The 19,237-nt window shown below is 29.7% G+C and overlaps 1 protein-coding gene across 1 annotated transcript in view; it reads right to left on the bottom strand.

Moving 5' to 3' along the window:
- LOC142332939 (uncharacterized) overlaps window positions 1-19,237 on the bottom strand; it is an 87,844-nt gene that overhangs the window by 9,659 nt on the left and 58,948 nt on the right. The window contains exons 15-18 of the mRNA XM_075379651.1: window positions 17,364-17,399; window positions 14,794-14,829; window positions 12,613-12,657; window positions 3,685-3,844 (exon numbers count right to left, since the gene is read on the bottom strand). Coding sequence (XP_075235766.1) covers window positions 3,685-3,844; window positions 12,613-12,657; window positions 14,794-14,829; window positions 17,364-17,399 — 277 coding nt within the window. The remainder of the gene's footprint in view (window positions 1-3,684; window positions 3,845-12,612; window positions 12,658-14,793; window positions 14,830-17,363; window positions 17,400-19,237) is intronic.

The raw sequence follows: 19,237 nt of genomic DNA on the forward strand, positions 1-19,237 counted from the left end.
AAAATATGTTTGATCCTGTACACCAGAACCAGATGGTAGTGAAGATCCAGTTGATTTTTCAACATTATTTTGTTTCGGTTTTTCTTCTCCTCCGCTATAACTTTCACTGCTACTTTTATTAGGTTGTTTCTTCTTTTGTCTCCCTAAAATAAAATAAATAACTACAACTACTACACTTCGCAAAAAATTAAAGCAATAAAAATTTAATCTTCTGAACGGAATCTCTACTAGAAATTTCAAGCTTAAAATTTTTTTTTTTTTTAATCGTCTCCATACAATAATTTTTCACAAAATTACAGCGTTTTGAAAATCATTAAAATATTTATTTCGTTCGTGAAAAATATTCTAGGTCTAGGTAACTTAAATATGAGTTTATGGGTTTCAGAACCTTCTAAATTGTCTTTATTTTCAATTCTACAAAAGTGAACTAGTGAAATAAGTGGGAAAAAAAAACAAATAAACTGATGGAATGATCAAATCTAACAGGCTGTGGCTGTGTACATAATGCAATTACTGTGAACCAAATGGTTCTGATTGAGGTTAGAAAGTTTTGCGTCAAGAATGTGTTGTGTTTAACAAAAGAACTTTTGTAGTGATTGAAATTGATCACAACAAAAATTGGACTATTATGAATTTTGAACCATTCATTACTAATTAGCTATCGAACTCTTATTTTTTTTTATAATTGACCGACCGTATTTTTTAACCAACCTTAAATATGTAGTACAAGTTTGTTTTATTATTTGCAACTATCTACTATATTTATTATTTGCAAAATCAAACATTTCAAAATTCTACTTAAGCAGAACTGCTGCAAAAATAGCTAATTACAAATTTCAAGCGTTATTTAAACTTATCGGAGTGTGGTATACTTGTAATTTTTTCCTTATTACGTATTTTATGATTTTTCTTAAAATTTCAATAATAAAGACAACATCCAAATCACTAGTATTAGAAACAAAAATTCAGTCTTCACATTTCCTAAAAAATTTAGGTTGCTTTAATTATATAATTTTGCATCTCATCGATTCAAATGAAAATAATGAAGATACATACCTTTGGTGCCCAGTAAGTTTCTTATATCCAGTTTAGATTGCCATTGTTATGGGATTGTGGCTCAACTAGCTCAAATGCGTCTACTCTCTCAACTGACTCACTCGCACTGATTGTAGAGCTTAAATAGGGAACAGAAGGTACTTAAACATTCTCATTAAATACAACCTATAACATTGTATAATTTTCGAGTTTACCCCAGCGCAGACCTTGAACCGCCAGTTCCCCACTCGTTCAATTGAGAGCGCTTCCGTCACGATTGAGACATGCTTTTTAGTCGCGCATTATATATAACCTACTGAAATTAATCTATAATTTTTCGCTTGACTAAATGTGGCAGGGGGGTGCAAGCGTTTCACGTGGTTACGCCTATACATAATAAACTTTAAAAAAGTAACTGTATGCATATTTTGCATTGGTAATGTATGTACATATTTCGCTCAGCTATAAATTTACAACTAAGAGAACTGAGTTTTCTCTGCGATTTAAACTTGAGTATTTTGAAAGTTCATATTTTGATTAATTTTTAAACTAAAATCTTTAAAACCGTAGTCATCGCTAAGTAATCATAAGAGAGATTACCGCTCATAAAAAAGAATGTGGTACATCGTCTCTTTTTTTACAAATCTGATGCTTCTTTTTTGAATCGTTTTTATTTTTTTTTTAAAGATAACTGCTCTCAAAGTTGTTTTTGTAAACTAATCATCAATGTATCAACAACCAATACATTATTACATCTTTTTATTGTTATTCATTATTTCTTGATTGTCACTGAGTTCAGTTTCTGTAATTTTTTCTACCAAAAGGCACGATAACAACAAGAGAAATATACAAGTCACTGATATTATATACTTTTCTCGCTTATATCCCGTTTTATGACTAATTAACATCTTATGTTTAATTAAAATAATTTGAGCTCTGTTATGCCAATTTTCTGATATTACATAGTGAGTTCTATTTATCATGCACTATACACTATAACTCCACTACGGAATATAATATAGATAGACATATCGTTTAATTCATGGAATGTAGTCTTGCACAACTGGTAATATCTTACAGCAAGTGGTGGAAATACCCACCAGTTTCCTGAAGGCAGGTCCAAAGCCTTCACACCATATTTTTGACATGTATCAAAGGATATCAGGGATAATGGAATTCATCTCAAAAATTGTACACATTTCCAACACTTGCTTTAACACATTACCAGTTGTGCATACTTACATTCCATGACTCAAATGAAATGTGAGTATCTCTGTAGAACGTGGAGTTATAGTGTATAGTATCATGTTGTGCATGATAAAATGATCTCACTCAGAAATCTGTTCTTAACTACATGTAACACTTAAACTTGATTTACTGTTAAAACGATACAAGAGAATTTATTAACTTCAGATTGAAAATAAATTTTTTCTGTTGAGAAAAATTATAAAATCATCATTATAATTATAAAATTATGAAAACAATAAGCTGAATTACTGGAATCAGCTTATTGTTTTGATATATTTATTAACAGATGTAATTTAAGACGTCCTTACTCCTTTGTGATGATTTCTATCGCCACACCACTTCCTCCATTATTAGCCCTGATGGCCTTTACCAAAGTTCGTCTTATTGATCCTCTGACTGATATTACAATCATCAGTTTGACATATGTCAGGATGACGCCGAAGCAAATACCTCGATAGACATTTCCATCAGTGTTTTAACTCAATTAAAGGTACCGCGTAGTCGCATATATTTTATAAAGTAACTAATCGAACAGTAATATATTTATTTAAAATGTATTTCATCACAGTAAGTCACTGCAACGAACCGAGTAAAAAGATATTTTGTATTTACTAATTTTATATAAAACAAAAAATGAATGACTTATGTCGTCGACAAAATTTGATTTCATAATGTTATTTCTACGATGCAGTACCGGACAATACTGCATTCTATACCGTATTATTGAAATAAGATAAAGTATTAAACCATAGTACAAACTTTACTAAAACCCGGCTTTTATCAACAATTTAGTATAAAATCGGTGGATATATTTGAGGCACAGGTTGCACTGATATTAATCGATGTCTACAAAATAACCTAATAACCATTTTAACCCTAACTTAACAAACGTATTATTTTAGTTTTTTTTACTTTTCTTTTTGTTGATATCTTTAAACCCGAGGGAAGGATTTGGATGAAATTTGTGAGAATGGTTTTTGTATATGGAGCATTGATGCCTATTCATTTTGGCACAGTAACTCAGGGTCGTGGAGAGATACGATCACCTTAAGTTCCGTTTCTCTAAATTTTACTCAAAGAGTAGAATGATTTTTATACATAAATCTTCTTTACATCCTCACATATTTCAATCTTTTACTTCAATTTCCTCCTACGTAGCAGTTTGTCGAAGCCAAGATCTCGCTGGTGAGAAATTTATATATCTTTCTCGCCTTATGTATATATATATATACATTTCAATCACGTGCATATAAATATATATATAGTTATATACATATTCGTGTTGCGAGTGCACGATTGAAACAAGTAGTTCATATTTTATATCTTTATGTTTCTAAATACATTTATAGCTTTCCCGTTTTTAATCGCTACATATGTATATTTGAATAAGTGTATACTTACAGGGCTAACAAATTTACATATATATGAAAACCGTAATTCAAACGGTACGTAGGAAGTAAACAAGCGTAAGTACATATTTTCTTCATTTGCATTTAAAACTACAGTTAAATTTTCGACAAAATTGTTCATTATAGTTTGTGTATTCAAACGTAAAGTACATCTGAAAACAAACGTGAGAATAAAGAAAACTTAGGAATTTTACAATTTTTATTTACCATTAAACACACAAGTTTAGCTGTTTATGTATTATGCACAAAAATGATAATCATATTTTTTATTTTTTATAAATTATTAAAAAAATGAAAATCCACCTTACCAGCAAATTAGTTGTGTCTCTCTAGACCTTTCAGTACTTAAATCATCGTAAGGAGAATAAAATAAAGTCAAAAATTAAGCAAATAAAAAAAATGATTAAGCAGTCATGACTGCTTAATCATTTTAATTTTTTGACATTATTTTATAATATTTTTTTTTATATTTTCCTGACGATGGTCTAAGGACTGGAAAATCTAGAGAGACACATTTAATTTGCTGGTAAGGTGGATTTTCGCTTTTATAATAATTTATTTATTATATCAGCTGTAACCATGTTTCAGAAATTAAAAAAAAAATATATATATTGTTTAAAATATTTAACGATCTAAAAATTTCATTCAAGTAAAAATGTAAATAAACATACAACTAATTTAAGTGACAAAATAAAATTAAACGAGTGCCCAGGAAAAGTAATCTGTCGCTACTTTTAATTACGTGTTAAACTAGAAAAGGGTGCTGAGTCCAAAACACCTAAAAACTTGAAATTAATGGAATAATTAGTAGCATAGTATGTCCAGCTTCAATCGTCATTTTGACCTTTGACTCCTTGAGTCCAAGTTGAAGCACTCAACGTCTGTTTTCCAAGATTATTTTCTATTTACAGTTAAATTGATTACGCTGAAAGAGTGGATTTACTGCAAAATATATAGGAAAACACGGGTTTGAGATGCGTCCAAAAAATCCAGCAAAGAACCTACTAAGAAATTGAATCTTATAGGCTTGATGAACTAGTGCAACGTTTATTTCATAGTTTTCGTAAATTGTCAGACGGTCACGTAGCATATATATGCTTTAAAACAACTTATTCACAGTTTCAAATTGATATAAAAAAATGATAACGATAATAAAATAAAAAAATTGATATATTAAAGTTGTTGATTCAACGTAAAGGTATTTTTATCAATATACATGTATTAAATCGGCAACTGTTTTGGATGAAACTCAACTGCCGCCTATCGAAGGGTTATATGATGATTTAAAGAAACAAAACATCTCCGAATCGGATTATATACACGAACAAAACGTTTGGAATCGATTCAAAATGAAGACGCTCGATGAATACAATGATTTCTATATGAAATTTGGATGTCATGTTGTTGGCTGATGAGTTTGAGAATTTTCGTAATAAAATTATTGAAATAAACAATTCATATCCGTATAATTATGTATTTGCTCCACATTTATCGTGGTTTGCAGCCCTTAAGGATACAAAGTTGCAATCAGAACTCATTACAGATCTCGATATGTATTTGTTTTTTCAAAAAGGCATTCGCGGCGGCGTGTCCATGATTTTCAACCGTTATGCTATGGCAAACGATCCGCAAATGAGTAAATATGATAAAAATAAACCGATAAAATTAATTAAATATTATGATGTTAGATCTCTTTATGGGAGATGTATGATTGAACCGTTGCCTGTAGACGGATTCAGATGGTGTGATGAAAACGAAATTGAATATTTGTTCGTAAACCGTCTAAACTATGGGAAAGATCATGCGGAAATGGGTTTTATTAAAAAGTCGATTGAGCATATCCTAAACACTTACACGAATCGCATAAAGATTATCTACTCGCGCTAGAGAAAAAATCCATTCCCAGTAGTATGATTTCTCCGTTTGCATCCGATGAAAAACGAGTAGCATGAAAAATTTATTGTGTACTTTGAAAGATAAGCACAAATACGTTCTACATTACAGAACGTTAAAATTATATCTTTAATTATATCGTCTATGATGTTGTTGAAAATACATAGAGCCGTTTTAACCAATATCCATGGTTGAAAGATTACGTTTAGAAAAATTTTCATGAGTGGGTTAGTACTAAAGATAAGATTGAAAAAAGTTTTTAAATTATTAATCAACACTGTATGCGGAAAAACTTTTGAAAATGTAAGAAAGCGAATCGATATGCGTTTGATCAATGACGAATCCAACTTTAAAAAATTAAAAGCTAGTCCAAGAGTTAAACATTATTATATTTACGGAAAGGAAATCAACGGAAAGTTGGAATATCAATGGTGAAGAAAAATAAATACTAAAATAAACTCATATGTGGGGGTTTAACAGACACAGATTAAGCAAAATTAATCATGCACGATTATCATTACAATCATTTTTTACCTTGATACGGTGATGAAAACATAAAGCTACTGACAGATACAGATTCGCTATTATACTCAATTGTACCAACAGAAGTTGAACATTTTTATCAATTTTGGAGGATAACAAACATTTGAACGAAAGAAATCGAAATTTTTACGCATCGAGTAAATATGGTAAGGTCGTTTAAAAAATGAAATGAAGGGTCAACCAATCCATGAATTTGTTGTGTTAAGAGCTAAAATGTGTTCGTTACTTTCAGGTGTCACCGATTATTATTTACAACAAAAAAAGACAGCCTAACAGATTAAAAAGGGTTCTCGTATATTTGATAAAGATTATAATTTGAAAGTTTTAAATCATGAAATGTATAAAGATTGTTTATTCAACAGAAAAATTTAATATTCCACATCGAAATCGATACGTACTTTTACACATCAAATTTACTCGATTGATCAATGTAAAAAAGCTCTCTCTCTCCGTACAATGATAAAAGATTCATATTCGAAAACCTTATAGATACACTCCCTTACGGTCATAAAGATATCGATGAATATATGGTGAAAAGAAGAAAAAAAAAATTAGCCTTCATCTATTCTAATAGCTTAGTTTAGTTTCACGGTTGAAAATAAACAATAAGAAGAGTTAAATTAATTTTATAAAAAAAAGCCGATGCCGGAATCCCGACTGCGGCTTTTGACTGGGTAAAAGCCGATGCCGACTGTGGAAACATTTGGTAGCTGGAATTTCGACTTTCAAAATAGTTTATATAAACTAGATTCAAATGGTACAAACCCCAATTACTACAATTAGATCGTATTTTATTTTTTTTCAACTACAACACAATTATGCGATGGAGTTCTAAATCTACATTTATTTCAAAATGACAAATACATTACATCTCTAAATTGCATACGACTTAATTTGTAACATCAATACCGCGTATTGATGTTAATGTTGATATAACTCTACATTATGATAATTATGTCCATAAGACAGTTTTTTCAAACACTTATAAATTATATGTAGATCTGTTGGTTGATTGATTTCATTCAAATCTTATTGATAAGATGATTAAATCATCGAGGTAAATATTTTCCAGAAACTTCAATTGAATCACCATTTTTGTCTTTGTAAACTTCACTTTTTCTAATCTATATAGCCTATTGTAGACCTTTTCACTTATATTAATTGTAAAATTTAAACTATTCAATTTATCGAAGATATTAGACATTTTTATGATTCTATATATAAAAGTAAAAATATTTAATATCAACATTTTGTTGTTGATAAAATTTATCGTTTTATTATAGACTTACAAATGAGTTTAATAGATGTCTGTTATGACCAGATTAAAGATAACTATTCGTATGATATCTTTGGTGATTTTAAGCATATAATTGATGGAGATACGTGTTTTTTTCAGAGCAACAAAATTATGTCATGATGGTGGGAAACAATTTAAACATTGGAATGAAAATAAACTGTCTAAATTTTTTAATACAATATATCTCATTGGTCGGAATTCCGGCCGATGAAATAATGTCGTAAGTTACGACCGCTAATTGCCAAATTATAACAGGAATGTTACGTTTTTGATAATTTAATACTAGCAATAGCATCTTGGATATCCCTAAGTTTTTATGTTCGATGTAATAAAATTATAAAAGATTTTTTCATCAAAGATTTTAAGTCATATCAAAACGATAATATTCAGCAGGATTCGAAGTTGCGATATATAGAAAATAAGCAAGAAGAAATGCTAATCGAAAATGATAAAATTGTAGATGAAAATTAAAAGTTGCAAATTAACGAATTAAAATGTAATGTAAAAAAAATTAAAACCATGACCACACCATAGTCATCTACAGTTTTTCCACTCGATGAATGTGATAATTGCATTATAATTTTGGGTAAAAATATAGATAATGAAGAGTATAAATATTATGCTATTCGCGTTCAATATAAAAATTTAGATCATGCATTGAATAAACTGAAAAAAGATATCCTAATTTTTTAATTGTTTATAAAAAATTTAAAGTACCAAGTAGTTCAGGATTTTTTAATGTTACTTTTAAAGATTTTAAATCTAAAAGAAAACTTAGTCATTTTAATATAGATATGGAATTTGATGACTTTATAAAAATGTTATATGAAAAACTTATAATAAGTTACAAATCGCCGCAACAGCAAAGGAAGAACGTGAAGGCGAGTCGGATTAATGTAATAAACATTATTATTTATTTTATTACGTAATTTTTTTTTTCTTTTTAGAACGGGAATATCTATCAAAGCCGATTTAGGGAAAAAATCACACAAGCTGGCTAGACGTAAATATCCTACTTGGAATACCGAATTAAAGGGTCTAATGGTCTTGTGCAAGCAGATATAGTCAAAATGATACCTTATTCTCGAACCGGTAAGGATTATAAATATTTTTTGACTGCTATCGATTGCTTTACTAAATTCGCGTACTCTAACCGTTAAAGAATAAGACGGGTAAAGAGGTCGCGTCCGCTTTGCAACCAATATTTGAAAAGCATAAGACGAAACATTTTCAAACGGAGCAGGAAAGGAATTTTATAATCCACAAGTGAAAGCTCTATTAAAATAATTCAACATAAATCATTATTCCACATATTCAGATAAAAAACCTGCGGTAACTGAACGATTCAATAGAACCCTAAAAACGAAAACGTGGACTAAATTTACAGAACAGGAAAGCTGAAAGTGGATTGATTTGCTACAAGCTGTACTCGAAGAGTATAACAATATTGTGCATTCAGCTACAAAATTTAAACCAAAAGATCTAAGTAAGACGATCGAATCGCAAGCGCTTGGAAATCTAAACAAAAAATACGATAGAAAAAAGAGTGTTGTAAAAATTAAATTTAATGTTGGCGATTACGTTCGCATAAGCAAACTTAAAAAAGTATTCGAAAAAGGTTATTTACCGAATTGGGCGAATGAAATATTCAAAATACATACGGTGTACGCTGAATCTCAACCGGTTACATATGAAGTAATTGATAATACAGATGAACTCAGAAAAGGACGTTTTCATCAACACGAACTGCAAAAATCTAAACACAAAGATGTATATCAAATTGAGAAAATGCTCAAACGAAAAGGCAACAAGGCGTATGTAAAACGGCTCGGATTCCATAAAATTTACAATTCATCGATAGATTTGAGTGATGTTATTTAACACCAATTTTTTATTGCCAAAATCACTGTGAATACAAATTAAAACAAATACAGTATTATATCTTTTCTGTATTTATTTAGATGATAATAATAACGAGCTATTTGATAGCAGCAAATAATCACAATTTAACCTTCAAAAAAATATGAATATGAAATATTCATTTTACTCATCTAACAAACCAATAAAACGGGAAATTAAAAATCGTATTGAAAACTTTGCGAATGATATTGAAAAATATTTCCATAGGGATACATTGCATTTAAAAATAATTATTCATGGATGGTTTTTGTGATTTTGTTGTAATAGATGAATTTTATATTGAACCTGATGAGCTTTATGCTATTTGCCAAAACATCCTTATCATTTACTTCCGATTAGTAAAGTTGATGTAATCATATCAACGTCGGGAAAAGATTAGTAGTTTATTGATTTTGATTTTTAATCATTTATAAAAGAGATAACAATACACCCACGAGCACTCATAAATTTTATATTAGTTATTCCTTTAAGGTAAGGAATAAACCAATAAAATCTCAAATTAATCAATTATTGATGATTTTAATGAGATTATGCTCATTAAAATCATCAATAATTGATTAATGCAATAAGAGATTATGCTCATTACTGATGCGATGAATTACGCATAAAAATAACTCCTCATGGCGATAGTACTCTTTATTGCACAGGATTAGATGATTAATACTATGATAATAAAAATGATTTTGTTGAGGAATTTGAAAATAATTTAGCAAAATGTCCTTATGATTTACTTTCAATTATTTCAGTTACAATAAACATATCTACAACATTAGATTAATAGTTTATTGATAATCACTTTATTTATTTCTATATAGATTCAAAAGTAATGTTTCAGTTGATTGTTTTAGTTGTATTAATATGTTATTTCATACTAATTTGTATTACACCCTTAGAATAGATATATCAATCAATAGTTTAGTCGCGTGTGTGTTTTTTATCTATATATATTGTTTTTTATCTACATATGTTAATGGTTTCAATATTAAACATTTCATAAAAGATGCATGATGAAGGAAGTACAACAGAAAACAAAGTTCCCCATCGTGAACGCAATGATGGGTTACGGATTCGAAAAACGAAGTAGGCATGGATCCCTCTTACCAAACGCTATTAGATGTATTGTATGCGGCCAATCAAACTAGGGTAAAACAAATATTGTTTTTAATCTTTTAGTTCAACCAAACGGAGCACTTTTTCAGAACTTGTACGTTTGTTAAAAATCCTTTCACCAACCTCTATGTAGAATGCTATCAAACTTGATGATGTTAAATCCAGAACTCGGTTACTATGAATATTCTGAAAACGATCAAGTTCCACAACCGGAAGCTTTTAAACCGCATTCAATAATGATTTTCGATGATATAATCAAGCAAAAACAAGGCAATATCGGTGCTTATTTTGCAAGAGGTGGTCACAATAAAATTGATTGTTTTTATTTAGCGCAAAATATTTTAAAATACCGAAACAACTGATACGAAAAAATTGCAATTTACTAATATTATTCAACCGTTATGCTTTTCCAGTTATCGATAAAGAGAGTGATAAAAATAAACGTCGCTATTGAAACGGTATCGATAAATTTTTAATTGACGATTGAACGCTGGACGAACGCAGCGTTGAACGTATTCGCGAATGGACTATTACTTTGAATTTTCTTTTTCTTTTTCTTTTTAATTTTAAGACAATGTATATGAAGGAGAAACAAATGGTTGCAATTGATAAATTAAATAACGATTTTAAACGTAAACATGCGTCTTACTTGATGGGTTTAGCCGAAGAAGATGCTTTGTTTAAAAAACACTTCCGACCGATAATAGATCCCATAAAAGAAATTAAAGGAAATATGGATAAACCCAAACCATCTCTTCCCCCAGCAACTGATGGAGTAGGACGCGAATTAGGTGATAGATTGATGGCTCATTCAAAAAAACATCAAGATAGGTGTGAACACCCCCTGGGGGGACGAACCAAGTACCTCAAAGAAGATAGATTGAGTGCAACTGACAGAGTCACCTCCGGAGGTGCAGGCGTCTAGCCTCAAGAATTATCCATGTTTGTGATATTGTCGTTTCAATTGATTAAATTGAACGAAAGTATTTTTACTATGGCTGAGGCTATAACTCAAATTTCATATAACCGTTACATTCAATATTTATGTCTGATGATTCATCAGACATAGCCCGTGTGAGAGCAGGATCGACTGAATCCAAAAATAAATTTCTGGGTGCACATCTAGATTACGGCAAGAAATAAAGGCAAAAATCCCCAATTTCTCCATCATGCTCCAGTCAAGGATATATGAATATTTACAGTAATATTTTAGAATGTACAAACGTTTAAAGCTGTCTGCGGTATTCGAAACTGGAGGCATGAAAACTTCGAAAGATTGTTCAAACCTGTGCGCTAGCGCAGCTGTAAAGTATATAATCTTATGAAGACTAAAATGTAGAAAATAAAAGATGTGTAAAAATATTTTTAAACACCACTTTTTACCATAACGCACTGACAGGTAAAAAATAATTTTAGGCCGGTATCTCAGAATGAATTTGACAACAAGCTTTGATGGTGATATGCAAGATTATGTGAAAGTCATAGCTTCAAATTAAAAATTTGATCTTTTTGTTAATTTTTATATGCGTGATGGATGACCTAAAGAGTTGGTTTGTCATGAGCACCCCACTCTTTAGGGCAACAATCACGCATATAAAAAATTGGCAAAAACAATAAATTTTTAATTTAAAGCTATGAGTTTCACGTAATGCTTGTTGTCAAATCCATTCTTAGATACCGGCCTAAAATTATTTTTTACTTTTTAGTGTTTAATTTAGTAGTGGTGTTTTTTAAAAACGTTTTTTTATTTTTTACTTTTTAGTTCATTTAGTAAAAGACTGGTTTTTAACATTTTTTTTACATATTTTTTATTGTCACTTATACTCAGAGTGATGGGTACCGATCGATGGGAAATATTGAGTCGTGAAATATTCAATTTCGGCGCACGATACAATCAAAATTTTACGCCCACAGTTTCGAACTTATTCTTTAAATTACTCCTATATTAGTTTCAGTGTAGTGTTCGTCGTACCATTTCGATAATGTAACTTCTCTTATAAAAGCAATAGAAAAAAAATCGCTACCAACTTTGTTTAATCGAATTAGAAATAAACCGTATTTCACGCTGAACTTCAATAATGAAATTAATATATGACAATATATAACTTAACAGATTTTTCTATTTTTATACTATTTCACTGAAAAAAAATCACTTACGGCATATCAATTTTCTTAATTATTTCCTTTTCTGTTTCTTCATCACTGAAATACAAACAAAAATTAATGAGTTAAAACTCTTAACAATATACTTATTATCCGTGCTCTAGTCGTACAACATCCTTGTTGATGAGTTTCAAGCTTAATGACTTGCTTTATTCGTACATTAGGAACTTTTATTTATGATACTTCTAATATATTTGTTGTAATCTGATCAACTAGTGAAAATAAGCAACCATCCCACGGCCCATTGTGAGAAGGATGATATGCATGACGTGTAAATTAGTTGTAGTCTTGTACAGATTCAGGCCGACCGTCCCTGAGATATGTCATTAATTGAACCTCAACTACCAAAGTACACCGGTATCCATTGTCTAGTATTAAACGACGTATACAATCGATATTTTATTTACTAACAAAAAAGTTTAAAGATTTTAATATTTTGTACGAAATCGTTTTAATAAAGCAGTGAGGTGGGAAGTAAGCATAATTATCAAGAATGATTTGTTATTATGTGAGTTATCATTGGAGAACGATTTCCAATCACATTTGTGATGAATGTGGTATAAATTTAATATTTCTTTTAGTATTCTTTAGTACAGTGCTTTCAGAAAGCTGCTGTGCACTAGAATTATTGACGTGTAATGACGAAACCTTCTTAATTATTACTTTGTATTTTTATTCCATTATTTTATACGAATGGATAATAGAATAACTGGAATAGTTTATAAAAGGTGTTGAAAATGATCTCTTCAAACATTAGTGCCACATTCCACACGTTTCAATTTGTCGTAAAACACTTTAACCAAGTGATCTACTGCAATGTCTCGTCCATATGTAAATCGTACAAATGTAAAAAATGTTACGTCGAGGACACCTTCGGAATATTGGTCAATAAAACGTTTAAATCATTGACAATAATTTATAGACAATAATAATGTCTTTTGTCATGATCTGTAGTGTTCAGTTCATGAACACATATTACTTTGCAGGGGAAAGGTTTTAGTTGTTTTCTTACTGCTTTATGTGCGGTAGCCAATTTGATATCTTGCTGCTGTGCTAACTTACGCATTGGCTTCAATGGACTTTTAGTGATAGATAAATAAGTCCTTTTTTAGTAAAAATAGTAAATGTTATGCTAATAAAATGTTTATAAACATATCATAAGAAAGGCTTGCATCGGTGGTTTTTAATATCCCTGTTGGAAGGAGATATACAGGTAGACCAAAATTATGATGGGTGTCAGAGTAGAAATATTGATAATACTAAAATATAGCCTAATATTTTACAAATGAAAAATATATATTTTTAATTTAGTTTCACCAGTTACTGTCACAAATTATAAGAATCAATCCTTTAACCGCTTTTAAATGATTTTATACACTTAATTAAGAGTAAACTCTTTCATCTGTCGCAGTATGGTCCTACAATAAAAGGCGTTCCAAAATATTTTATTTTTGTCGTTAGGACTAACAGAAAACTTTACAATTTGACGTTAAATTTGACTGAAGAATATAAAATGAGAGGTCCCACAGTATCATTTCTCAATTATAACTTAACTGATTTATTTTTTTAATGGCTATTTGACTGCTCGGAAATGAACGGATCAACTGACAATCACGGTTAAGAGTATTTATTTTCTTAATTATTTATTATAATTGTTTCTTATTGTCATCGAGATAAAATTACATAAAAAAAAAAAAAAATGTAATTATTAACGTGGAATGTTTTTTAATTTTTATTATTTTATTTTTTGTTTTTATTAATAAAGCTCGTTTTTAACAGATCGCAAATGGGTTTTTACTATTATTTACCGAGTTCCATAAAAAGAATTGTTCAATATTAATTGCAATACAACTGCGGGATCACTTTTTTAAATTTGTTCAGTCAAATTAAATTTACAAACATCATACGTTGATTATTTATTGATGTTCTCAGAAAATGCAGTACTGCCTTGCCTTGAATTTGGAGCATAATTTTAACCAAACTCTTTTCGTAACAATTAAAAAACCGGACGTAATTAGACAGAAGTTGATGTAAAATATTTGCTTTATTTTAAATTGTAAAATTTACATCGTTTATGAAGTTGAAATCTTTTCAGAGGACTCCTGATAAAAATTTTTTATAATATAAAAAATAAATATTATTATGCACCTATAATTTTGTTAAAATAATACTTACCTTAAACCATAGATTATTTCCATCGAAGAAGTTTCACTGAAAAATTATTAAATGGTAACCGGTTATGGAGGTGAAATACTTATTGCATCATTAACATATGACTTAATGACTTACTTAGTAACTAAAAATAAATTTCTTTGCTCTGATTAATAGAATGTGGTTCAAACTTAAAAATAAAAATAAAACTGAAGTGGACATCACATGATTTCGTTGTACACCTATTAAATTACATAAACACATTTTAAAAAAAAATGATAAGTACATAAAATTTTATTTCATTAATAACTTCTGATATTTTTCATATTTTTTTTTATTTCTCATTATTGAATTATTAGTTAATGTAATTTTTTTTTATATCAGAGGTTAATATTTATATTAAAAAAAAGGTAACAAAAGGAAATGAAGTCGAAATTAATCTGATGTGCTTCCCCTTGTAATAACATAATATTTCATTAGTTAAAATGTTATTTGGCTATAATTGTGGAGTCAATGAAAATAAGTACCATTTATGATATATCGGTTAAAGCCCTCAATGAGGGCTTATTTCTGCAGTTAAGAAAAAGTCCAAAATCCAACTTTTTTAGATTTTGAGTTTTCTTGAACACTTTTCCTTCAGTTGTTTGCAATCAAAAGGGGAGGTGCACAACTACATGTTACGACAATCCTAAAGCCACAATTTCAACATCCTAAGGTTAATCGTTTTTGAGTTATGCGAGATACATCTGTACGTACATACGTCATGCTGAAACTGGTCAAAATGGATTCAGCTATCGACAAAATGGATATTTCCGTTTAAATCTGAAAACCGAAATTTTTAGCGATCGCAATACTTCTTTCACTTTGTACAAGGAGGTAAAGCAATATCAGTAATTCTTATGGCTAGTCATAAATAATTTTACATTGAATTAAATTTGGTTCTTCTTTCCAAGTAAGTACGTTGCAATCTGTTTAACAAGTGAATAGGAAGGAACCCTTCGCCCAGTGACTGCCCAAATGATATGAGGATGATATATAATCTGGGGGATTCAGATTGGGCGATCGTGCAGATCAAAAATCCCTCGAAATTATTCGTTTACCAAACACATTTCATAAAAAAGTCATTTACCTATAAGCTGTGTGCGCTTGGTGCCGTCTTGTCGGAACCAACCGTGATTGATTTCCACTTCTGATAACTGAATAATGGAGTTAAAATAGCACAGTAATGGTCACTATTAATTGCATATTCAAAAAAACTGGACCCACATAGCGCATTCCATTCACACCGACCAGATTCCAATTTTCGATTCGGGTTAAGATTGTTCAAGTAATTCATGGGGGTTAGTAGTCGATCACAGTCCTGTATTTTGTAAATTGATATAGCCTCCCTGATGAAACCATTCTTTATCTTGTAAAAATGTTTCGTCGAGGACACCTACGGAATTTTGGTCAATAAATCCTTTAAACCATTGATAATAATTTAGTCTTTTGGCATGATCTGTAGTTTTTAGTTTTTAAACACATTACTTTGCAGGGGAAATGTTTTAGTTGTTTTCTTACTGCTTTATGGTAACAATCTGATATGTCGCTGCTGTGCTAACTTGTCGCATTGGCTTTCATGGACTTTTAGTGATATCATCCGAAATATCAAGCAGCTTCTGTTCGTTTAGTTTAAGTTGTCTTCCGATTCGATCAGCGTCTTCAACAGAGACTGTTGCCGAAATTTTTTCGAGAAAATTTGGAACTGCATTGCGGTGAGGAACAGGAGTATTTGGAAACTTTTCTGAAAACTTTGCTAAATCAGTATCTGGAAACCAGATACTGTTGAATCAGTTTTGAGAATACAAAAATATAGCCTAATCTTGTACATGTGATAAAATAAACTTTGTATAATTCAGGTTCTGGAGGTGCTGCCACAAAAAGAAACAATCCTTTAACCACTTTTAAATTATTTCATACACCTAAGTGTAAACCCTTTTTTCAGAAGCAGTATGGTCCGTAATTTTTATCGATAAAACGCTTTCCACAATATTTTATTTCTGTACTCGTTAGTAATAAGATAAAACCTTACAATTTGACTGAATAATTTAAAAAGAGAGGTCCTACAGTGCCATTTCTCAATTATCACTTGACAGATTTATTTTTTATTCGGCCATTTGACTGTTCGGAAATAGATGCATCAACTGACAGTCACGGTTAGGTGTATTTATTTTTTAAATTATTTTATATATTTATTTCTTATTATCATCGAGACAAATTTACAAAAAAAAAGAAGAAATAACAGCAATAATTAATAACGTGGGATATGTTTTAATAGTTATTATATTATTTTTTGATTTTATTAATAAAGTTCCCTTTCAACAGATCGCAAATGTGTTTTTTCTATTATTTACCGAGTTCTATAAAAAGAATTGGTCAATATTAATTGCAATACAACTGTGGGATCACTTTTTTAAATTTGTTCAGCAAATTAAATTTACCAGCGTCATTAATTATTAATGTTCCCAGAATATGCATTTTCCAAAAATACATTTTATATAATATAGAAAAGAAATATTATTATGCTTCTATAATTTTTTAAAAATAATGCTTACCTTAACTCATTTTTCTTATCCTGCAGCCAATATTTACTGAAACATTATTAAATGGTAACCGGTTATGGAGGTGAAATACTTATTGCATCATTAACATGTGACTTACTTATAATTAAAAATAAATTTTTTTGCTCTAATTAATAGAATGTGGTTCAAACATCAAAAAAAAAATTATGTGGACACCGCATGGCTTCGTTGTACACCTATTACATTACATATACACATTTTTTTTATAATGAAAAATACATAATATTTTATTTCATTAATAACTTATTTTTCTTTTTTTTTTTTATTGTCATTATTGAATAAGTATTTATTATAATTTTTTTTTTACAATCACCGATTAATAATTATTAATAAATCTATATATTTAATTAAAAAAAAAAAAAAATAATAAAAAAGGAAGTAAAGTCGAATTCAAACCGATGAACCTTCCCCTTGGATGATCATATTTGATTTGTTAAAATTGTATTTGGCTATAACCCTGGAACCAACGAATATATCGTTTAAAAGCTCTTAATAAAGGCTTATTACTGCAGTTCAGGAAAAGACCAAATCCAACTTTTTTTGGATTTTGGGCTTCTTTGGTCACTTTTCGTTCAGTTGTTTGCAATCAAAAGGGGAGGTGCACAACTGCATTTTACAACAATTTTAAATCCAAAATTTCAACATCCTAATGTTAATCGGTTTTTTGAGTTATGCAGATACATACGCACATACATACAGACATGACACAAATGAGTTGTAGTCTTCTGCAGAGTCAGGCCGACCTGATACCGCTGGTTAATTGAAACCCTATTGCCAAAGAAACCGGTATTCACTTTCTAGTGTTCAGATCCGTCTAAAAGTAATTAACGTTTACTAGGATTTGAACCTCAGATATCTTGACTTTGAAAATTGGAAATAAAATAACTGATTTGTGACGAAAAATTAACCAAATAAATGTTCTTTTTTAAATTTATCGTCTTCAACACATTATTAACTTAATTTTTTTTTTCATATATATATAGAGCCAAAACGAAACTTTTTTGTTTCAATTGTATTAATTTATGCTAATAAAATCTTTATAAAAAAGTCATAAGAAAGGCTTGCATCGTTGGTTTATTAATATAATACTTTGGAAGGAGACATAAAGGTAGACCAAAATTATGATGGCTGTCAGAGCAGGAATATTGATAATACTAAAATATAACCTAATCTTTTACAGATGATAAAATAAACTTTTTATTCAGTTTCACGAGTTGCAGTCACAGATTATAAGAATCATTTCTTCAACCGCTTTTAAATGAGTTTATAAAATTCATTAAGTTTAAACTCTTTTATCCGTAATCTTTATCGATATAAGGCGTTCCATAATATTTTATTTCTGTAGTCGATTGTGTTTAGTCAAGAGCAGGCAAAAGAAAATATTAATCTAACGAAGATTTTACTTATGAGCATTACAAGAGCCACCCATTTTTTTTTGTTTCATTGTTTTGTTGTGTCATCGATTCAATACGTTATAAATAAGTTAAGTTTACTTATTTCCGGTCGATTTATGAGAAACAAAAATTCCTCAGTGTCATGAGAGGCTTTGCAGTATATTATAAAGAGTCATCCATGACATGATGCTGCGATTGGACCTCCACTAAATCTTGAAAAATATGAATCCAGACAATAATTTGCACTTGTTTCTTTGGTCGTTCCATTTCCTATGACTTTTGTTTTTTGGGTTATTTGTATGACTCCGGTTTTAAGGATAATACCAATAGTTAACTTTGAATTTTTGGAATCCCCACCCGTTTCAAATGTGGTAATATAATTCACTAATCGTAAACTCGATCATATGTTTTTCTTTGTAATTATGAACTGAAAGAACAATTCTTCCTCTCTAA

The sequence above is a fragment of the Lycorma delicatula genome, chromosome 12, assembly GCF_047948215.1.
Source record: "Lycorma delicatula isolate Av1 chromosome 12, ASM4794821v1, whole genome shotgun sequence".
NCBI classification, from domain to species: domain Eukaryota; kingdom Metazoa; phylum Arthropoda; class Insecta; order Hemiptera; family Fulgoridae; genus Lycorma; species Lycorma delicatula.